This window comes from Erpetoichthys calabaricus, chromosome 14 (genome assembly GCF_900747795.2).
Source record: "Erpetoichthys calabaricus chromosome 14, fErpCal1.3, whole genome shotgun sequence".
Classification (NCBI taxonomy): domain Eukaryota; kingdom Metazoa; phylum Chordata; class Cladistia; order Polypteriformes; family Polypteridae; genus Erpetoichthys; species Erpetoichthys calabaricus.
Genome location: NC_041407.2, coordinates 63,677,491 through 63,701,948, shown reverse-complemented (window position 1 = coordinate 63,701,948; position 24,458 = coordinate 63,677,491). Strand labels below are relative to the sequence as shown.

Below are 24,458 nucleotides of genomic sequence, written 5' to 3'. Positions count from 1 at the left end.
TCAGGCATCAATAAATTTCTTTTTGCCTATTAAAAAGCAGTTTTATGGAGACAACTCAATTATACATAGAAGGTTTTTACCATCTGGTTCATTGCAGTAAGTAGCTGGGTCAGCTTGTAAACTGTACAAACGTGCCTGAAAAAAAAGACCAATTAAGAATTTGTATCAATACACATGTATAGTATGAAAAGAAAAAAACAAAAGATGAATAAGAGGATTATAGCTGACCTTAGCACTGTCATACACCTCAGTTGTGCCTGTAGGAGTTGCAATCAGAGTGATTACATCACAGTCGATGGTTTTATCAGGAGGTGGAGCCAGTGTATCTGTTATGACTCCCAAGATAGTAGACAAGCCCTTTTTAACTTTTTCAGTTGTTTGAGAAGATCCCTCAGCCTGAAAACAACAGTTCTGCATGTATCAGATACTGAGGAAGCTCCACATATAAATATGATTAGAAAAAGTAAACCGATAGGAAACAAATAATGAGCTAAGTCAAAGCAGGCTGGATGTTACAAAGAGATTCTCAATAATATCCATCCATCCATTTTCCAACCCGCTGAATCCGAACACAGGGTCACGGGGGTCTCCTGGAGCCAATCCCAGCCAACACAGGGCACAAGGCAGGAACTAATCCTGGGCAAGGTGCCAACCCACCGCAGTTTCAATAATATACTTGTCAGAATGATGAAAGACTAAAAGCCACAATTCACACAATAAACGTTTAATACTCAATTACTTTCAACCACATTATAGAATACAACTGATGCCAAAATAAGATAAATTAAAAGGGAATTATGAAACCAAAAACCACATGCAAAAGTATAAAAGTTCAGTGATTGTGTGTGTGTATATATATATATATATATATAAATCAATGACTCAATAAATTGAGAAATACACAAGATTACATAAAAGTCATCTAATTATGAAATACAGAGTCATTAGATTATTATTATTACTTTTTTAATTTCAAAATGGCTGTCAATATCTTCAGCAATACTGGCATTCCAACTAGAGAACACACAGAGGCAGTTAAAAGTTGGGATGGTTAGTTTGAATAGAAAGAGATCATTTAACACATGATGCGGTTCTGAGACAAATTGAAAATCTACTGGAAATGCTCAGACAGAAGTGCTCTTCATGTTGATTAAGAAGTTGTTAGCAGTTTACGACTGACTGAGCAGTGTGTACTAACGGATGAGGTCTGTGAAGAAATCACAATGGCACACATTATTGCAAAATGTCTGAGGATGGACAGAATAAATCTTAAACTACTGAGAACTTCTTCCTCAATGTGAATATTTTGAAGAACACTTATGGGTTTCAGAATTCCCAGTCTATTGTCAATTCCACTTAAAACAGCATCATATTGTAGCCAACAGACAGCTCTTCACATTTGAAGGGCTAAAGGCTTCTGACCCATCAGAAGGGAACAGGGAGGGATCAGCTGCATTCTGCAAGCCTCATAAACATTCAAGACAGCAGGTAGAGACTTGAGAGAGGATAAACAGACCCATGTGGGAATTGTGGGTTATTCTTGCTGAACTGGGGAAAGAGATAAGAGAACAACAGTGTGAAGGGGCGATCAGAGATACTAGCACTAGTGTTATATTAAGGAGGGTGATGACAGTACAAGAATAGCAGTGTGTCTTTTTTACCAGCCGTTTCCCATGAACAGTGAAAATGTGCAACTAGGATGTTAGGCTTTTAATGTACAGTTTATTATTGTTCAATAAATGTTCCCATTGCTTGGTACAGTTACAATATGTTAAATTCTCTCAATTTATTTCATCTGACAAAGTATTGCAGCTCTTAGTACTTTGATGTGTTGCCAGTTTGAATATGAGAAAAGTTGAGCTAAATATATTTGTTAGTTTACTGTCTATAATTAAACAAAGGAAGCAACAGCAAATTGTTAAAAATATGAACAGGTTTAACCTTCTGGTTTTGGTTTAAAGAGGAATTCAGAAATAAATAGCACAGGTACTGTGCATATTGCACTGTGAAATAAAAACAGACCTTAAAAGCAAGGCCATTTTAAAATAAAACCTCTAATAATAATGGTAACATTGCATTTCATAATAATTACAGTATATGACTTAATCATGCAGTTTTTCTCAATTTGTTAACTCATTTATTTACTTTTGCATCTGATTATTTATTTCATAACTAGCTGTCCCCCGCAGCTATGCCCATGTAGTACTCAAACAGGGCAAACTTTAAAAACCAATAAAAAAAAAAAATTTTAAATGTAATTTGGCCAAGTGGAAGGTAGGTACGTGGCCATGACATCTCTGGCAATCAGCAGTTACCCAATAAAACAAACGTAGCTCTGACCTCTCTCTCAAAAATGTCAAACATTACTCCTTAACAATCTGTAGATGATAATGTCTGTTGAACAAAGAGGTGTCGCTATACTCGGAGGCAAGGCATGCTCCAACACTTGGCCAGAGGTAGACTGACTCGAACGAAGGCTGGCACATGAGTGAGGAGTGCCACAAACCCCCCCCCCCCCCATGGTACCGCAAATGAATATATAGAGGTTAGCTGTGCTACGGATTGAAATCTAAATAATCACCATACACCTCATGTTTTCAAAAAACCTGACACTGTTCCATTCCTTTCAAACTAGTGTGGTGCGGAGATGTCACCCATTGGATGACTGCACTCGGGTCCTAATTTGGGATCCTGAGGTGGTTAGTCGTGTGGTGGGTGCGGCAATACGCTGTATCAGTGCATGCTCTCAACCTCTCTCTCCCTTCTTCTACACGTTTTGCCTATTTTAAAAATTTTCTTCCTAACCTTGGCATCGGTATAGACACATGTATGTGCAAATACACACTTTTTCAGCAGTTATTCTCTGTTGGATGTATTCAGGGTTAACTTTTGCAGTCCACTATGTACTGGAATGTATTTTGTAATGCATGAAGTAATAAAATGAACTGTATATTTCGTTCCAACAGATGACACATCACAATCACTAGCACTGCACTTACAAATTCCACTCTAAATGGTATATAACAGAGACATAGCACTGACATAGACATGGACACACAAATACATTGACAGTTGTCTTTTTATTAAGGTGGATTGCCATTTTATTTATTTCATTTTGGCACAAATGGTATTCCACACATTTTATGTTTACAATAGTAACAGTGAAAACTGCAATCTCAAATCTTTGTTGTTTTGTTAAAATGGAATACTTACTGCCAGCTTCTCTTTGACAGCACTAGCTGTTGCTGCAATGGTGCATGCTGTGTCATGCTGAACTACATGAGTAAACTCGGTCAGATCTCTTTTCATAAATTCAAAGGCTTCAACTGACTGTGAAAAAGAGACACAGATTATATGTTTTGATTTCAAAAAGATAACATTGTAATTTTTAATGATGTCAAAACAGTGTAAATGCATACATCTTACATGGAAAGTTGGTTTTAAAATATTTCTAAACATGAATTAATAAATCCTAAAAATGTAGAGAAAAGCCAAGCAAAATGACACCTTTTATTGGCTAACTAGAAAGATTACAATATGCAAGCTTTCGAGGCAACTCAGGCCCCTTCTTCAGGCAAGATGTAATTACATCTTGCCTGAAGAAGGGGCCTGAGTTGCCTCGAAAGCTTGCATATTGTAATCTTTCTAGTTAGCCAATAAAAGGTGTCATTTTGCTTGGCTTTTCTCTACATTCATAATGGCTAACACGGTACAACACCCTAGTACTATAAATCCTAAAAAGCAAGACAAATTTATAATGGAGTCATAAACTGGAAGTTCTAGTTCCACCCTTGCTTTCCACTGATGCTTTTTCTATCAGAAAACTAATATATTCAGGTGGCCTTCAAATTAATGTATTTTTTCATGCCCTGGACATTACTGTTGACTGGACTTCCAATGTTACTTTACACAGTTTTTAATTGCACAGCAAACTGGCTAAAAACCTGCATCCAAGCCAAACGTCTACTGCAAATGTCAACAAGAAGAGAATACAATGTAATGCAATTATTTATTGCCATCCTTCCTGTCAAATGTTTCATTACGAGATAATGTCATTGTGCTGTCATGACTGCAGCATCCAAGTAGAAGTGTAACGCAGCTGAACTTAGTCTTGTTGGTGTTTCATGTTGAACTGACAGGTTGATCGATGAACCATGTGCCTACCAACATACAGAAAATGAAGATTTATGATGGATGACTCGTTGTTCTAATATTCTTTGTTCTTTCTTTTGTCAGTGGATAACTCAGTAGAAACAACTTAAGAGTTGTACTAGCTATATCTATTCATACTTCAAACCTTGGGCTTCTCAAGATCGGTGTATTTTGTCAACTAGGTGCGTCATATATACTGTATGAAGGAGGTATTATTGTATGTTAGGAAACAATCTTAAGAAGAGAAAAATGAAATATGTCATTTTCTGAATATTAAATTCCTTGTTATTGTAGATCTAAGTTTAAATAGGTGAAAGACTATTACCCTGGGATTATATAATTGTTGCTAAAATAAAAGAATCCTTAATCCTAAATCATCTGTTTTATTCATCAACACTAAGTAATACAAATACAAGTAAAAAAACCAACAACATATTGAAATGAGGATATGTCAAAAATACATTTTAGATCAACGAAGAAAGAAAAAAGGCTACAGTGTAACCAAAGGTGTTGATAAATAATCTATATATATAATTCACTACGTCCATGGCAAGCAAGACGCACGCAAGACATGGCAAGCAAGCCATGGCAAGCAAAACAGAGCCACGCCTACCAACAATTCACTAAGCAGCCAACGATGGCACGTAAGACAGAGACCAGACCATGGCAAGCAAGACGCACGCAAGTACATGACAAGCAAGACGCACACAAGACAGAGCACCGCCCGCCAACTCACAGAGCCCCGCCCACCAACTCTAAGACCATGGGATACGCACGACAGAGCCCCGCCCGCCAACTCTAATCCTCCTCCCGAGTCCACCCTCACTCTCGAGGCATGTAGCACCTCACCAAACACCACCTCAGTCGCTTTCGTCTCTGCTACAGTCCACATGCACCTCTGAGCCACGTTGACTTTTCATTGTTCTTTTCGGTTCCGGCTGCTTTTCTATATATAATCCACCAAGTTGCCCGACCATAGGACACGCACGCAAGACAGAGCCCCGCCCGCCAACTCTAACCCTCCTCCCCGAGGCATGCGCACTTCCTGCTCATGTGCCCGCCCCCAACTCCTCACCCGAGTTGCTTTCATCTGTGTAGGCGCGTGAGAGACACACACACACACAGGCTCTCGAGGCATGCGCACTGCCTGCTCATGTGCCCGCCCCCAACTCCTCACCTGAGTCGCTTTCATCTGTGTAGGCGTGCAAGAGAGACACACACACACAGGCACGCGAGAGAGACACACACACACAGGCAAACGAGAGAGACACACACACACACACAGGTGTGCGAGAGAGAGCCACACACACACACACAGGCCTGCGAGAGAGAGCCACACACACACACACACAGTTGTGCGAGAGACAGAGAGAGAGAGCCACACACACACACACACACACACACACACACACACACACACACACACAGTCGCGCGAGAGAGAGACACACACACACAGGCGTGCAAGAGAGAGACACACACACACACACACAGGCTTGAGAGAGAGAGAGACACACACACAGGTGCGCGAGAGAGAGGGCTGGACGCTTAAGGTAGGAAGGCAGTTAAAGAATGCACCGGGCTTGATTTTGTTTTCACTTCTATTTACAACGATCGGTTCGTAGCGTGCATTGTTGCAATATTACTTTGCGTAATGGTTTATTAAATTATGGATTTTTCAAATGTTCATTTTTTTCCCTGTGCTTAAAACTCATTAAAAAAGTGTTTTTAGCGAGCGGTTTGTAGCGCTATAGCGCAAACTCTTGCAGTGTTAGTTTTCTCTGTTGTTCAAGGTTTTCTCAGTGTTATTCAATGTTTTTACATTTAGTTTATTATTACGCTGTGCATTCTATGGTATAATTAACTATATTTGTTATTAAAAACTTTAAAAAATATATATTTACATACAGTTTGTACGGTCTGGAATGGATTAATTGTATTTACATACAATCCTATGGGGGAAATTACTTCGGTTCACGACCATAGTTTTGGAACGAATTATGATCGTGAACCGAGGTTCCACTGTACTGGAGTGTAAAACTATCGCAGCTCCTACCTCACAACCTGTCCTTATTCCCCGGATATCCCTGACCCCATCAGATTCAAATTTGCCTTTTACTTTTACACGCAGCCAATTTCCTGTTAGATTGGCCTTTGCAATGACAATTAATAAGGCACAGGGACAAACTTTCAAAACGATATGTCTGTATCTGCCAAAACCAGTTTTCAGTCACGAACAATTGTATGTTGCTCTCTCCAGAGTTCCATGTTTTCATTCACTCACAGTCATATCTTCAAACCCACCCCATTTGGACAACTGTGTCGTTCAGGAAGTGTTCACCCATCAATAAATAATTATGCGGCGTATGCTACGCCGCGGGTTGGCTAGTCAACTATAATTGACGTTCACAATCATCTTTTGAATTGTGCATGAGGCTCCCAAAATAAAATCTTTTCAAGGTAATAATTTCAAAGTCAAGTAATACATACACCAATGGAAATATGTATTTCATACAAGAATAAAGGGTAATACTAATAAATTCTATCCCTGAACTAAGTTCTCATGTTCAACTTGATATTAGTCAAACTTGTTGCTTGTTTTTTTTCAAACCAACATTATTAAGAAAAAAATAAACAATGGCTTACTTTTTCTTTCACACTTTGAAAACTCTGTTGGAACCAACCTCCCCACCAATCTCCTTCCCTGAAAAAAATACATATTAAAAATGTTATTCATTTGGAAATACTAGAATACCTTTATATTCAATACAGCATGTAAAGAAAAAATAGAAGTCAGCTCAAATGGACACCTTGCAGATTTATGTAATTTCAAAACACAGTATATTTTGTCATTTGAGCATTTTATTAAAATGTGCATTAAACTTGAGACATGATAAAAAAAAAAGCATAAATGTTGACTTCTTACAGCATATTTACCGTAGTTGGATTCCTACTTGAAATTGCTTGGGTAGGGGTGTATGATATGAACGTTCTTTACACAAAAATATGTCTACTTTTGTAACCGGCTGTCTCAGAAGACTGGGGGACAGACCCGGCCGGGACGCCTGGAAGGACCGTGAGGTGGCGTATTCATCCTCCGGGCCACGAGGGGGCAACCGCCCTGGATCGGGAGAGGACCACGGGAGAGGAGCAAGGAGGCTCAAGCCCGTTGGGGCCCATGGCCACCGCCAGGGGGCGCCCCGAGCCTCAGGGAGCCCGGGAAACGTGTACTTCCGCCATACCCGGGAAAATGGAGGATGATCCTGCCAGGCACACCCGGAGTGCTTCCGGGTGCAAGAGCAGCACTTCCGCCATACCAAGAAGTGCTGCCTGAAGAACATCAAGCACCTGGAGCACATCCGGGTGAGAATAAAAGGGGCCGCCTCCCTCCAATCAGAGAGCTGGAGTCGGGAGTGGGAGCAGGACGAAGCTCCCGTGGAGAGAGGAAAAGCGGCCCACGGACAGAGAGAGAGAAGCCCGGAGGAAAGGTGATTGGTGCGAGAAGCACAGTGTGCTGTGCGGGACAGTGTTGTGTTTATTGGAAGAAGAAAAATAAACGTGTGTTTTATAAAGATGTGGTGTCTATCTGATGGTGTCCTGGCATGTCTCACACCGCACACAAACTCATGCCAGTAAAGTGGCTTTTAGGGTCCTTAAAGCTACTCTACACTGTTAAAATCTATTCCATCTGGATCCATCCTGCACTTGTCCATCAACAAATCAGCACACATTCTACTTCACATATCGTCACTGGGTTAAACCCAACACAGTTATGTTGTTGTTGTTTAGATATCTATTCACAAATTCACATTCCTCTTCAATAGCACTGACCACAGGAATTAAGGCAGTTAAGATGAGTATCTTCCCATGACCCTGAACTGGATATGCAGGTTAGAGGATAGATAGATGGATGGATGGACAGAAATTAGTATCTACCCCATCTATTTATATAGCTAAATCTTTCTTTAACACTTTACATTGACTTATAGCAAAGTATAATCAGAAAAGGAAACAGGCTTTTCGAGGAGACTGCTACTTCATTATCTAAGACTGGGAGGTTCAGAAGCCTGGACTTCCAGTTGTCAGACCAGGCAGTGTCACTGAATGTAACAACTGGAAAAATGTCACACACTTTCCAGACCCCAGCATGGTTTTCACACTATTCTACCCAAATACCTATAAGCTGTAATAGATGAAATTGTGCGAGAACCGCAAGCTAAATTTTACAATGGACCCTCATGCAGTGAACAAATCATCACATTGCATAAAATCATCGAGAAGGGCATTGAATTTGAATGGCAGCTGTCCATCCACTATATACATTTCAAGATAGAATTCCACAAATGCATTCAAAGTTGTGAAGTTTTTAAGCTTTTGTTTTCCAGGGGTGTTCTATGCCCTATATCTTCCACACTGGCACTTTACAGTGGAGGCTATTATTTTTTTATTTATAGAAAACACTTAACTTTAAAACACAATTCTGTGTGGCCAATGCATGTATACCGTGTTGTGAAGAAATAACTTTGAACTTGAAAAATACTGAAGTTGTCATTTAAGTAAAGCATATATCACACATTTTAAAAAATAACTAGTAGGTTCTTTTGTTTTAATGACGGAACTTTTGGGTACTGGGCTGCCATTTTGAAAAAAAGCTTTAAAACATGCAAAACATTTTCAAGCACAAAATGTCACAGAATACTGATTCGCATCTTAAGATTACGTAAATATTACAGAAGAGTATATCGATGTCATGTTAAAATGGGGAAAAAAAGCAAAATGCAAATCATTGTTGTTACATTCAGCTATTTTAAAAAGGACACCAGCTGTGTACTTCACTTTGCCGATCGTCTTCCTCTGCACCAATCTTCAGGGCCTGGGGTGTGTGTCACCACTGAAAGTCTTAGCAGAGCGGTATGATTCACACTTAATACTGACGCCTGTTATGTGAATTTCTGACTCTGTTTTAGTGGAAAACTAAACAATAATAACACTCACAATTGCTTATATTCGCTCACTATACCAAAGCTTATTTCATTATTTTGCAAAGATTCTGTCTGCTGCCAGCAGCAATAATGCACACATATACATCATTGAAAGAGAATGTTGAGCATGCACATAGCATTCAAACATGTGACAAGAACTGAACAGACATTACAGCCATTCATCCACCCATCTTCCTAACCCGCTTATCCAGGGCTAGGTCGCGAGTTGCTGGAGCCTACCCAGCAAAATCGGGCAGAAGGCAGTAACAATCCTTGGGCACAGTCCATCAAAAAGAGAGTACAAAAAACATCCCCATGCGCACTAGGGCCATTTCAGCAACATTAATTCATCCAAGTTTATTCAGGTTGAAATTTAGTACGTTTAGTACTGATAATTTAGCATAGGCAGAATGGTAGCGCTGTGCTGTCATTCCGACCTCACAGTGCCAGGTTTAACATGAACTCAGCATGTTCATAAGCCCTGAAGAAACAGAAGTACAGAAGCAAGACCAGGATAAGCAGAATATAGCCTGGCAAGGGAATGAGGTGGGAATGAGGTGTCTTGTGAGCAGACAAGTAAAAAATGTATTGACAAAAACTGTACCAAGAATCTGTGATACAATATTATTTCTAGGTTAATTTTTGTTCTCACAAGCAAGCTTCAGAAACACTGAACACATTTTTTCTTAAAATGATACCTTTGATACTTCAAAGTAGGCATATTCAATAAGTTTTAAGGCTTTTATTTCAGAATTGGATCCCAGTATCCATGAGCTTCATTATAAAACACAACAGCCGGCTAATTATTTTTTAAAATGTATAAAATTTGTTTTACTTTAGAATACAATTTTATGTGGCAAATTAATATAAAGTATACCATGATTAAGAAGAAATAACTTTGTCTTGAAAAATACCAAACTTATTCTTTAATTGCTGAAAACACAAGTAAATACTCAATTAGCTGGATTTCTGAAACTAAAGTAATGTTCTTTTATATAATGACCGAAAGCATACCACTCATAGTTGAATGGTAAAAGAGTGTATGGGATGCAGTATCCAGCTATGAGTAATGGTTAACTTGCGATTAGTACACACGCATAAGCAACAACAAACTAATAGGGTATGTATGGCACCTTGAAAACAACAGAACAAATGCTGTTTTACTGGAATTCTAAAGTCTTAAATTGACAAGTTTAGTTCACTGAGGTAGTCCTAAATTTGAGACAAAAAAGGGAGATTTGCAAAATTTAAGTATTAGAATTTTACGACATTTGAAATTTAAATCAACTGGTCCATTAAATATTAGTCTTCGATAAGAGTAATTAATCAGCTAATGACACCTCCATGTACTGACGCAAAGATTCATCTCACAAAAGTTTACAAACTTGACAATGTGATTTTCTGACAAATCTAATGTGAAAAGTGTGTTGTTACTTTAAAGCGTTTATGAAAATGAAAATATCCTGAATTATCTTTGTTTTCACTAATTCATACATTCAAAGTTTAAATTTTTAGAATTCAAGTTCTAAAATCAACTGCTTAAGTTGATTTTAAGCAGTATTTATTTTTCAGTTAATGAGCAGTCTATCTGGAAGAGGTGTTTGCATTCCAGCATGGGGATTTACCCTGTGGTCTGTTTGGGGACCCCAGAGGAGTGATAGGGATGCTGTGCTATATAAACTGGCAACATCCTTCGGATGAGATGGAAAGATAAAGGTCCTGACTCTCTGAGGTCATAAAAGCTTCCTGGGCATCTTTCGAAAAAAGTAGGGTGTTTCCCAATGTTCTGGCTAAATTGCCCCACATGGCCTGGTCATTCCAGCCACCTATTTGTCCCCAGTCTTTAATTGACCAACAATTTCCCACACCCCTTCACTACTTAATAGGTGATGTGTGATAGCATACTGGCACAAGAATGGCTGCTGTTGCCTCATCCAAGTAAAGTCTATACATTGTGTCTGGAAAAGCGCTATATAAATGGAATTAATCATTATTAAATGTCAGTAATGTTCTAATGACTACATCTGATGTGGTTAACAATACTATGCTGAAAATCCAACTCTACACACTATCCTAATCCCCGCACTTCAAAAGATGGAAGACTATGGCATGAATAACACAGAAATTCAATGTGTTCTTCCAGAATTGCATAAGAAAAAACCTTGGCAACATTTACCAGCTTGAACCAATTACAGGCCATCAAGAATGAGCACAGGATACACCTAGCCAGACACATTCCGCATCTGCTCATTCAATGACATTTTAAAACTGGTGGATAAGAGCTGAAAGGAAATAACAACAAGCAGGTCGTCTGGCTGTGTAACAATCAAAGATGAGGAAACCAATGCAGGCAATCAAAATCATTGGAGAACAATTTCTGTGTGTTAAAGTATATGTGGAAACATGAGCAATGGCATACAGGAGTAAACTATCTATATATATAATTCACTAAAGCAGCCGACCATGGGCAGGCAAGACAGAGCCCCGCCCGCCAACTCGAACACCACGGGATACGACAACAACTCACAGAGCCACGCCCACCAACTCCAAGAATTCACTAAGTCCATGGCAAGCAAGACGCACGCAAGACAGAGCCACGCCCACCAACAATTCACTAAGCAGCCGACCATGGCACACGCACGACAGAGCCACGCCCACCAACAATTCAAGCAAGCGCGAAAGCATTTGCCAAGAATGTTTTCATTAATCAAGAACGAAAGTTGGAGTTTCGAAGACGATCACATACCGTTGTAGTTCCGACCATAAACGATGCCGACTGGCGATCCGGCGGCATTATTCCCATGACCCGCCGGGCAGCAAACCGGGTAACCAAAGTCTTTGGGTTCCAGGGGGAGTATGGTTGCAAAGCTGAAACTTAAAGAAATTGATGGAAGGGCACCACCAGGTGTGGAGCCATTCGCTTAATTTGACTCCACATGGGAAACCTCACCCGGCCCGAACACGGAGAGGATTGACAGATTGATAGCTCTTTCTCGATTCTGTGGGTGGTGGTGCATGGCCATTCTTAGTTGGTGGAACAATTTGTCTGGTTAATTCCGATAACGAACGAGACTCCCTCCTGCTAAATAGTTATGCGACCCCCGAGCGGTTGGCGTCCAACTTCTTAGAGGGACAAGTGGCTTTTAGCCACGTGAGATTGAGCAATAACAGGTCTGTGATGCCCTTGGATGTCTGGTACTGCACGCGCGCTACACTGAACAGATCAATGTGTGTCTACCTGGCGCCGAGAGGCGTGGGTAAGCCGTTGAACCCCATTCGTGATGGAGACCGGGGCTTGCAATTGTTCCCCACGAACGAGAAATTCCCAGTAAGTGTGGCTCATACGCTCACACTGATTAAGTCCCTGCCCTTTGTACATACCCCCCGTCGCTACTACCATGGTCAGGTGACTTGGTGGATTATATATAGAAAGGCAGCCGGAACCGCAAAGAACAATGAAAAGTCAACATGGCTCAGTGGTGCATGTGGACTGTAGCAAAGACAAAAGCAACTGAGGCGGTGTTTGGAAAATGAACAGTCAATGTGACTCACAGGTGCATGTGGACTGTACACACACGAAAGCGACTCAGGTGAGGAGTTGGGGGCGGGCACATGAGCAGGCAGTGCGTACTGAACGATGACTAAGAGATGACTAAGAAATCAGCAGACTAGAATGGCAGGGGGGCTGGGACAGAGGGGGCGGAATGGGCGTCCTTCCCCTCTCTCCCCATTCCGCCCTCCACGCCCGAGCGCCATCCAGCCCCGTCCCTCGCTCTGGGAGGTGGAGGCGGGATGGCGGTCCTCCAGTTTTCAGTCATGGACAATTGTATGTTGCCCTCTCCAGAGTTCCATCTTTTCATTCACCTACAGTCGTACCCTCAAACCCACCCCATTTGGACAACTGTGTCTTTCAGGAAGTGTTCACCCATCAATACATAATTATGCGGTGTATGCTACGCCACGGGTTGGCTAGTACACTATATTTCTCAGCCTGTATCTACATTACCTAAAACAGGAAGAGAGTCTACTATGTCATCCTAATGATATGCTCTACTCTGTGTGCCATCATCCAGAAGCTGTCATAAGCACAGCAAACATCCAACTGTTCCAAATGTACTGAGAGATTGGTACAAATACAAGCATCATTCTGATTTAGTGTCAATACTGTCACAGACATTCATAATAATATTTAAGCATTTGCCAAGCAATTTTCTCGCCAACATTCGGCCTCTGGCGAACAAACTAGACGAAGTATGACTCCAGATCTCCTCACACACATCTATTACAGACTGCAAAAACATGATTTCACAGAAACTTGGTTAAATGATTGTTTTCCGGACAATGCTGAACTGAAGGGGCACACTGTCTTCAGGGCCGACAGAACAATAGAGAATACCAGTAAGACCAAAGGTGGAGGACTTTGCATTCATGTGAACAATGCTGGGTATGCAGACACTTGTAATGGAAAGTCATTGCTCTGCTGATCTGGAATATTACCCCAGGAATTAATGTCTATTGTAATCACTGCCATGTAAGTACCACCAGATGCCAACACTTAAGCTTGCAAAGAAAGAACCAAACAGAAATACAACACTTCCCCGTATGCCTTAAGTCCACAACAATTGTACCAGTGCCTAAACCATCCTCTCCAGGGAGCCTGAATGACTACCGCCCTGTAGCACTCACCCCAATCATCACCAAGTGCTTTGACAGACTGGTTCTGGCCTACCTCCCGCACTAGATCCTTATCAGTTTCCCTATCATACCGATAGCTCAATGAAGGATGCCATATCCTCGGCTATTCACACTGCCCTGACACACCTGGACAACAACAACTCCTACGTCAGGATGTTATTTGTTGATTTTAGCTCTGCATTTAATACTATCATCCCCTCCAATCTGGTAAATAAACTAAGCAACCTAGGCATCAGTACCTCTCTTTGTAACTAGACACTGGACTTTCTAACCAACAGACCCTAGACTGTCCGGCTAAACAACCAAACATTCTCCACCCTGATCCTAAATACTGGTATTCCGCAGAGCTATATACTCCCTTCTTCAATGATGACTGCATCCCTTTATATGGCTCCAACTCCATCATAAAGTTTGCAGATGACACCATGATAATAGGACCAATCGGTGATAATGACGAGTCAGCCTACAGAGAGGAGGTTGAGCACTTGGCACCATGGTGTGCTGAAAATAACCTCACCCTAAACACCATGAAAACCAAACAGGTCATTGTGGATTACCTGAAAAATAAAGGTAGACACATTTCCATCCATACAAAAGGAGCTGAGGTAGAGTGTGTTTCCAGCTTCAAATTCCTGGGCGTCCACATCTCTGAGGACCTTTCTTGGACAATAAACACTTCCAGTCTGGTTAAAAAGGCGCAGGAGCAACTTTATTTACTGTACAGGCTAAAAGAAAGCCTGCCTGTCTCCTCAGATTCTGTTGAACTTTTGCCACTGCACTGTCAAGAGCAAATTGACTAACTGCATTACGGTGTGCTATGGCAACTGCTTCATAGCTGACAGGAAAGCCCTGCAATGGATGGTGAAAACTGCCCAACACATCACTGGAATCCAGATGCTGATTATCACTGACCTGCAGCATACACAGTGTATGCGATGGGCTCACAGCATCATCAAGGATGTCTCACACCCCAACCACGCACCAGTAGGGACAGGAACAATTTCTTTCCTAACACCATCACCATCTTGAACTCTCAACCTTTACCACTCAATAGCTGACCTTTCTAAATATCAATAACTTCTGGCTGCACTCGTATATTTTCACTTGTTTGCATATTTTTATTCTGTACATAAAATTTTATATATATATATATATATATATATATATATATATATATATATATATATATATATATATATATATATATACATATATACACACACACACACACACACACACACTTTTCCTTGTATACATTACTACCTGTAATTCAAACACTATACACATACACTCTGTGTGTGTGTATATATATATATATATATATATATATATATATACACACACAGAGAGAGAGAGAGAGAGAAGCCAAGCAAAATGACACCTTTTATTGGCTAACTAAAAAGATTACAGTATGCAAGCTTTCGAGGCAACTCAGGCCCCTTCTTCAGGCAAGATGATTTACATTTGCCTGAAGAAGGGGCCTGAGTTGCCTCGAAAGCTTGCATACTGTAATCTTTTTAGTTAGCCAATAAAAGGTGTCATTTTGCTTGGCTTTTCTCTACATTCATAATGGCTAACACTGTACAACACCCTAGTACTACATACCATATATCCTCTTTAATAAAACCCCTGTGTGCGTTCAGTGTCCGTGAGTGTGTGTCTTCTGGTGAAGTGCACATGCGCAGGGCATGGTGCGATGCTTCAATGCAGATGCTTCAGAGGCCACCTGACGCGTCACACAAGACAGAGAGGGCGGGACCTATAAAATATCGCACGGCCAATCCAATTGGATTTCGGTAAATGAGTTAAGACCTAAAACAGAAAATACGAAAAATCCAATTGGGTACTGTGACGTGGAGACCAGCTTCCCCATTGTTGTGCAAGTGTTCACTCTGAGGATGTCAGATTTGCGATTAAGAAGCTTGGCCCAGTAAAGTGTAAAGTAAAAGAAGATTTATTTTCACGCACATTACATCAGTTGCTGGGGAGAATCTGCTGATTGCCCACTGTTGTGACAGAAAATTAAACGCATATTACGGACAGCAGAGCCAGTATTACTGTCAGAGAAAATTACAGGCATTTTACGGAAAAAATTTAATGAAGTAAAAGATCCCTTGCCATTTAATATGGACTGTTCCTACTAATGTTTATGGACTACTGTTCTAGCGCCCATTATTGTAACGGGCTTAATGTCTAGTTATATATATATAGTTTATTTATTTTTTCCCCATTTGCATGCTGCCTTATTGCACCTTATTGTCTATTGCACTTTATTATTTGTACTTTCTGGTTAGATGCTAAACTGCATTTCGTTGTGCCTGTACAATGACAATAAAGTTGCATCAAATGTAATCTAACCTATATCATTTTGCTATAGCATAGTGATGTTTCCAACTATCTGAAACAGAAGTAGTGTTACCAACTTTGTTGCTATATCTAGTGATTTTTCAGACCCCTTTGTCAACTTTATTTAAAAAAAAAAAGAGCCTAGTGACATTTTCAATTGACATAAGTGACTTTTCTCAAGTCACAAGCCAAAAGTTCATGTAACAACTTATTTCTATGCAGGTCGACAGAGTACAGCAGAAAAATACCCACAGTTTTTATTCTGAATCCCAAATAAGCTGCACTTACACGAGGCAGAGTGGCCAACATCCAGTCATTATACACAACTGTTGGTGCACCTGGGAAAGAGCCTTTTTTTCATTTTAAACTTGAAATGATTTAGCTAATAGCTAGGTTATATTTTTCAAATAGTCAAAAAGTAAATAATAATAATAATTCATTACATTTATATAGCACTTTTCTCAGTACTCATAGCGCTATTCGCACAGGGAGGAACCGGGAAGTGAACCCACAATCTTCCACAGTCTCCTTACTGCAAAGCAGCAGCACTACCACTGCGCCGCTAAATGAATCCTGTCTTTCCCATTTCTAACAAATTTGCGTTTTCAGCGTCAAGTCAATAAAGAAAATTTGTTAAATACAAATGACCTGTTCTTTTGCACTACTCATAATCAACACATTTAATGAAAGGTCACTGCTTGGCTTTGGTTGTAGATGTCCCATTCAAAGTTATATTTGCAAAAGTATAGAAAAGAACGGGTATTAAACCCTGATTTTAAAGGATCATTGAAGCTCTGTTATCGGTAATGAGTCTACGGCATATTAGCTGTATAGGAAAACAGACTTCCATGCTAAATTGTGTAAAGCAACAAAGCGCACGGCCACTGAAACACATTGAAAATATCAAAACCATGCAACTCTTCAAAGCAATACACACTAGCACCCATAACCAAAAAAACTGATTCTTCTATATTATTTTTACTTAATGTGTACTGAAACTGATCTTTTTAAACATTAGCCAAAACAAATGTGTACACACATTTTTCTGAACATATTTTTAATTAGTAGTCTAAATAGTGATTCTAACTACTTGTATAACTACATTTATGTTTAGCTTATGTGTGTGCTGTTGTTGTTATTGTAAAAATTGTTGAATATAAATTAAGGGATATTACGCTCAAACTATAAAATGCACTAGTAAGACTGCATCTGGAGTACAGTGATCCCTCGCTATATCGCGCTTCGCCTTTCGCGGCTTCACTCCATCGCGGATTTTATATGTAAGCATATTTAAATATATATCGCGGATTTTTTGCTGGTTCGCGGATTTCTGCGGACAATGGGTCTTTTAATTTCTGGTACATGCTTCCTCAGTTGGTTTGCCCAGTTGATTTCATACAAGGGACGCTATTGGCGGATGGCTGAGAAGCTAGATTGCTTACTTTTCTCTCTCTCTTGCGCTGACTTTCTGTGATACTGACTTATGGGGATTGAGAAGGGGGGCTGTTCGCACACCTAGACGATACGGATGCTCGTCTAAAAATGCTGAAAGATTATCTTTACGTTGCTATCTTTTGTGCAGCTGCTTCCTGAAATGACATGCTGCACGGTGCTTCGTATACTTAAAAGCTCGAAGGGCACGTATTGATTTTTGACTGTTTGTTTTCCTCTGTCTCTCTCTCTCTCTCTCTCTCTCCCTGCTCCTGACGGAGGGGGTGTGAGCTGCCGCCTTCAACAGCTTTGTGCCGCGGTGCTTCGCATACTTAAAAGCCAAACAGCCCTATTGATTTGTTTGCTAGAGATTGCTTTCTCTATCTATGTGACATTCTGTGCTCCTGACACGCACTCCTTTGAAGAGGAAGATATGTTTGCATTCTTTTAATTGTGAGACAGAACTGTCATCTCTGTCTTGTCATGGAGCACAGTTTAAACTTTTGAAAAAGAGACAAATGTTTGTTTGCAGTGTTTGAATAACATTCCTGTCTCTCTACAACCTCCTGTGTTTCTGCGCAAATCTGTGACCCAAGCATGACAATATAAAAATAACCATATAAACATATGGTTTCTACTTCGCGGATTTTCTTATTTCGCGGGTGGCTCTGGAGCGCAACCCCCGCGATGGAGGAGGGATTACTGTACTGTGTGCAGTTCTGGTCTCCACACTACAAAAAAATCACAGAGCAGAACTTGAAGCTGTACAGAGCAGAGAAACAAAGTACATCATAGAACTTAAGGACATGTCAAACTCTGACAAACCCAGACCCGTTTAGTCTTGAGGACAGGAGGCTCCGTGGAGACCTAATTCATGTCTTCAAAATCCTCAAAGGCATTGATAAAGTAGATCTAGCCAAATTCATTCAGGTTAATGGTGAAAAATATACTCAAGGACACCAGTGGAAATTAAGGAGAAATGCATTTAGGATAGGGTTGCCAGACGTCCCTTATATACGAGACATGTCCCATATTTGATAATATTTCAGGGACACCCAAATGTCCCGTATTTAGTTCATTTTCAAATTTCATAATAAAAGTATATTTTTACTACCTTCTTAGGGTACTTAGTTGTAACTTTATAAGTAATTATACTTTCTTTTCTCAGATTCTCTTGATGAAAATAACCCAAATGTAACAAGGAAACTAGTGTTTGCTGCCTGTTTGCAGCTTGTTCAGTTGCTATAGTTGGCTGAGGACAGCGACACTGTTACCGTTTTGCTCTCCAGCCGCGCTGCTGTGTAGTTCTCTATCAGCATTGCAATATACCGTGTCAACAAAGTGTGTTGTTACTACTTGCCAAGGCCCACTTTTTTTTCTAACTGCTAGTATTAAATAATATTTCTCTGTTGTCTGTATTAAATAAATATTTTCAAATGATTTCACTTTTACAGATTTTTTTTAGCTTGTATTAAATAATTTTCAAATTATTTTACTTTTGTTTTCCTCATAACCCATTAAAATCCTTGCTTTATGTTTTTAAATTATGTCTCTACTTTTATATAATATATTGTAGGGGGCATGTACAAATTTATATATATAGTAATATAGAGGGAGATTTTAAGAGTGTCCCGTATTTCTAATTTTTTAATTTAGGACTAATTTTAATTTAACCCTAATTTAGGACTGAAGCCAGGAAGCACTTCTTTACATAAAGAGCTGTGGGAGTGTGGAACAAACTGCAAAAGTTGTAGAAGAAACCTTGATAACTTTTAAGAAGTGTCTAGGTGAGATATTGAGACTGCTTAACTATTAGCTAAACAAATGAGCTTGATGGACTGAATGGTCTTCTCATGTTTGTCAATTTCATATGTTCTTTTAAATGTGGATATCCCAGCTGGTCCTTTGTCAAAGCAGGGAGGACACCTAAAGAACGCTCCAAGCAATTCATGAGAGAGGAAGGACATCCACTGCCTAAGCGAAAACCCTTAGTGATCCCGTATGTGTCAGGAGTATCGGAACAGCTGAGGCGCATTTTCTCGAAACACCGGGTCTCAGTGGCTTTTAAACCCCAAAACACGCTACGCCAAAGATTGGTCCATCCCAAGGATCGAGTCCCACGGCACAAACAGAGTAACATAGTTTACGCAGTTAAGTGCCAGGAGGAGTGCCGTGAATTGTACATCGGGGAAACCAAGCAGCCACTGGCTAAGCGCATGTCACAACACAGAAGAGCTTCCTCGTCAGGCCAGGACTCCGCAGTCTATTTACATCTACAGGATAGTGGTCACTCCTTTAAAGATGAAGAGGTGCACATCCTGGACAGGGAGGAGCGCTGGTTTGAGAGAGGAATCAAGGAGGCCATTTACGTGAAAAAGGAACGACCATCTCTGAACAGAGGAGGGGGCCTAAGGGTACATCTGTCTCCATCTTACAATGCTGTGATTGCAGCCATTCCTCAACCCTCTATGAATGGTTCACACGTCTACTAATCAGTGACAATTTGCATATCACTGATCAACTGGCCCTTTGTCAATGGTGCTAGTCTCTGTGATTAAGCAAAGGTACTGTTTATAAGGTTGGGGAAACCTGCAGTCAATTGAGACTGAGGAAGAGACTTGGATAAGTCTCAAAATATTTCTCCCACTTAAAAACTTTGTCCAGATGAACAGAATCAAATTTCTAGGATTCTTTTTTAGAATGCATCATTCGAGATATACACTAATATAACTGTAAACTAAGATTTTATTTTCATTATCTTGCTTTGTGCAGCACAATTCAGTTTATTCTATGTAGTTAATTTACTGTAATGATATTTGTATGCAAAGGTAGTCCCTCTTAATATGGATATGCAAACAAGGTGATGACGTCATCTAGCGACTCCTGATCCTTCTCACTTTTTTGAGCGTGCGTTTGCGAGAATGTGTCAACACTGAACACACGGTCAATCCAGTCATTTTATACAACATTGAAGGTTGTTTTGGACACCGTCATTTTTTATGAACCCTGAGTAATCATTTTATCTTTGCTTTTTCCTCATACTATGTGTTGGGAGATTAGTTCTAACAACGTTTTGGAATATCGTGACAAAAAGCCCGCAACGTACTGTATATTACGTATTGCTTTTTAAAACTAGTTATAGCAATAATGCTTTAACACCCTTTAAAAATAAAACTCGTTTCACTTGTATGATAGTCTTCGTTTTAGTATACTATTGACTTTGTTTTGTTGTAATGGGGTTAATGACGGCGGAAAGAATAAAAAAATAAACCAGCAAAAATCATTAAAACCACAACATCTACCTTGATATAAGCCACTTGGGCAAGCATCCCAATATCCCTCAGATATAATAACAAAATCCACGTCGGTAGACGTGAAAACCGAATACGGACAGTGACAGGTGCCGTGAGGCTGGCAGCTGTTCTAAACCATCGTATCTTACCACTTTAAATTTAGTCTATTCAAATACAGTGGTAAGCAACGATACGTTACAAAAATATGTCATATACTGCATGAAAAATTAGCAATAAGAAATGCATCTGACATTAGGAAGCAGCAACGAAGCTAGACGGAACCGATAACTAACAACGATGTGTTGTCGCTCGGACAATAACATCAATTGTTTCATTAAGCGTATCATTATTCAGATTCCAGGGGTGGGCAAGTATAACGATCGCGCGTTCTAATCCAGACTAGCAACATCAATTTAAATATATTTGTATGAATTTGCCTGCATGTTTGTTGTAAACAAATCCTTCAAGTTTTATTTTGAAAACGTCCATTCTAGCATGAGGCCTCCAATGGTACATCGCGACGCCCGACCACAGCAAGCTTCCCAAATCCCAGCTGAGGTGAAAGCAGTAGGGCGTAGGTAGCAGCAATCTACTAAGCAGCATCAAAAAGAAGCTACACTTAAAAATTATAAACAAATCGCTCACCCTTCAGCCATCTTTACAGCATGACATCATCAATATTTACTGAACTTTGACCTTCTCGTCTACTTAAGACTCGGCAGGAAGAAGATGGGGAAACGACAAAAATCACACGCGACCTTAAAAATGGGCATATTCGAGAGAGGCTATTGGTAGAAAATGCATATCGAAAAAAAAGCAATCAAGTGAGGCCAGGCCAATAATCGTTTCTCCTCCTTTTAAGGACGTAATATCCGCGTACTCGATACAATGCATTGCTTCGACTCCTCCACGGGACGGCGGCGTTGTGCCATGTATTAAAATAAGGGTTACGGCAAACAGTTTTAGTGTTAAGCTCCCCAATTTCGATGTCAGTATTCAAAAGCCTAATGTACTGTAGCTGGTGTCTGCCACTGATTAGCAAGCCGTCAGCGGCTGTTGCCGTCATGCAGAGATGTCCTCTTGTAACAGCATGATGAGAGCCGCAGTGCTCATCCCTTGCTTGGTACAATCAAGTGCTTAGATTAATTTATTTTTACACAAAAGTTTACCAAATAACGAGATAAACTGTAAATGTTATAAACGAAGTCACATTTAGCAAAACTGCACACTTCACGCTTTGTGATAATGCAGCCATAAAAAACAAATAGAACTGAGGGGGAGGATACATTATTGCCAACGTTTGACATCATTGTGCATGAATTTATCGTTGGACGTGTATTTAAATGTATTACTTAATTGATGCCTACCTTTTATGTTGTGTTCTTGTTTAATCTATATCATGCAAGTTGGCATTTACATAAGAACAAAAGAAATATGACAAACAAGAGGAGACCATTCAGTTCTTCAAGCTTGTTTGTTCAGCTAATAGCTACGTTGTGCCAATTTCTGTGCCAAGGTGGTCAAGATTTTTGTTTCAGCTGCATGTCTCGAAAGTTTGTACCAGATTGCTAGAACATTTTATGTAGAAGTGCTTCCTGGCTTCAGTTTTAAATCACGTGTCCTCAAGTACATGATTCACGGTTAAGTTGAAAGAGTTCTGCATGATCTACTTTACCAATGCCTTTGAGGATTTTGAAGACTTGGATTAGATCCCCGCCAAGTCTCCTTTGCTCGAGACTAAAAAGGTTTAATTCTCTGAGTCTGTCTGAGTACAGTATGATGCGATATGTCCTTAAGTCCTGGGTTGCACTTTATTTGCTCTCCTCCTCGCAGCTTCAAGTGTTGCTATGTCTTTTTTGTAGCATGGTGACCAGAACTTCATACAATACCAGATGCGGTCCTACTAGTGCATTATATAGACTGAGCATAACATCCCTTGACTTATTTCCAAGTTTTTACGATATAACCTAACATTTAATTAGCTTTTTTTAATAAGTTTTGCACATTGCTTAGATGATGAAAATGTGTCAGCATAATTCCCTAAATCCTTCTCAGAGGTTACTTCCTGTAGGACAGTCAATGCTATTTTGCATTTATAACTAACATTCCTTTTTAAGACATGTAACACTTTGCATTTTTCTACATTAAAGTGCATTTTTCCAAGTTTTCACCTAGTTTTGAAGCTTGTCCAGATTTTTTAAAACTCTTTTTGCTGCCTCCCCAATGTCTGCCATTCCTTTGGTATTTCATTTTTATTCACTTATTCACATGTTCCTTGTAATTCTGTTTTTCTTTTAACTTTTTGTATAAACACCTTAAACTTCATGTTTACTTTGAAAATGTGCTATAGAAATAAAAGTTGTTTTTACCTACATTATGGGGTTTCACACCTACATATCACCCCACTGTTGTGAGAGTGAGATAGATTTTTAGTGTTAACCACAGCTACCAAGTATACTTGTATGGTAGTTCAGAAGCATAAGGCTGGGTCATGACTAATCATTTACTTTGCATTGCTTAAAGGAATACACTACCCAAAAATATATTTTATATATTACTTACTCCATATAGCTTGAAATGGTGGCTGAGAAAATTTTTTAATCTCATGTTTTCATTTTGAAATTACGTGTTGAAGATTCAAACTCAATTTGACACAAGTTACTGAAGAATATTTTTTCATTTTTCCATGGATGTTTTTCACATTGTTTGCTGCTGTCCAGAACTGGTCACTGTAGGGTCTCATTGAGTTTGAATCATAAAAATGTAATCTCTCCTTGAAAACACAAGATTAATATTTTTAAAAATCACACATTGTTTTTGAAATACCACTGATGATAAGTTTTGTTAGAGTTCTGTTTCAGTTGGAGATCTTTCTCAATAGTCTAGTTATAAATAAAATTACAAGCAGAAGTAATGTTAGCACACCCATCAACTAAAAAGGACCTTCTTACAGGTAGGTACTATTTCCCTTATGATAAAGGTCTTGGCATTATTTTCACTTAACCGACATTTACCTTATTTTATGGGAACTGAAAGGCAAATTTAGATGGCCTTAATGATTACTTGTAAATTATATCATTAGGAGTTTATTTTGAACTGTGCGTCATTACTGAGTGACTTCCACAAAGATCTAGCTGATAAAGTCCACTTGAGTAAAATAGCAACACAAAAGCAACATACATAATACTAATATGTATTACAATAATGCACTTAGAAGATTTTTGAATTGCAGTTGTTGTTATCATAATGTATTTTTAAATATGTTGTACATTTAAGACAAAATTATGAGCTACTTGGAAAGTTCAGATTTAGAAACATATTGTATGTTATGAGTATCTTTTACCACATTTTACATTTAGAATGATAACACGATGACAAATAAAGTGAGAGTCTGAAAATCTCTGTCCTCTAGCTAAAAACTAGTTTAAGTTACCTAAAATCAAGCAAATTAAAACTAAGTCAATTTATCCATTCTTCAGAACCCTCCATTTTCAAGTGCAGTTCAAGGCTGTTGAGAGTTGGAGACCTTTCTGGCAATACTGAGCATAAATCAGGAAGAAA

At 39.5% G+C, this 24,458-nt stretch overlaps 2 protein-coding genes across 2 annotated transcripts in view; both read right to left on the bottom strand.

Moving 5' to 3' along the window:
- The window catches only part of bsdc1 (BSD domain containing 1), a 40,245-nt gene extending 18,561 nt beyond the window's left edge, over positions 1–21,684 (bottom strand). Inside the window, exons 1-5 of the mRNA XM_028818648.2 lie at positions 21,543–21,684; positions 6,797–6,854; positions 3,214–3,330; positions 229–396; positions 81–135 (exon numbers count right to left, since the gene is read on the bottom strand). Coding sequence (XP_028674481.1) covers positions 81–135; positions 229–396; positions 3,214–3,330; positions 6,797–6,854; positions 21,543–21,553 — 409 coding nt within the window. The 5' untranslated portion in view covers positions 21,554–21,684. The remainder of the gene's footprint in view (positions 1–80; positions 136–228; positions 397–3,213; positions 3,331–6,796; positions 6,855–21,542) is intronic.
- LOC127525858 (uncharacterized) overlaps positions 1–24,458 on the bottom strand; it is a 485,542-nt gene that overhangs the window by 155,115 nt on the left and 305,969 nt on the right. The window lies entirely within an intron of this gene.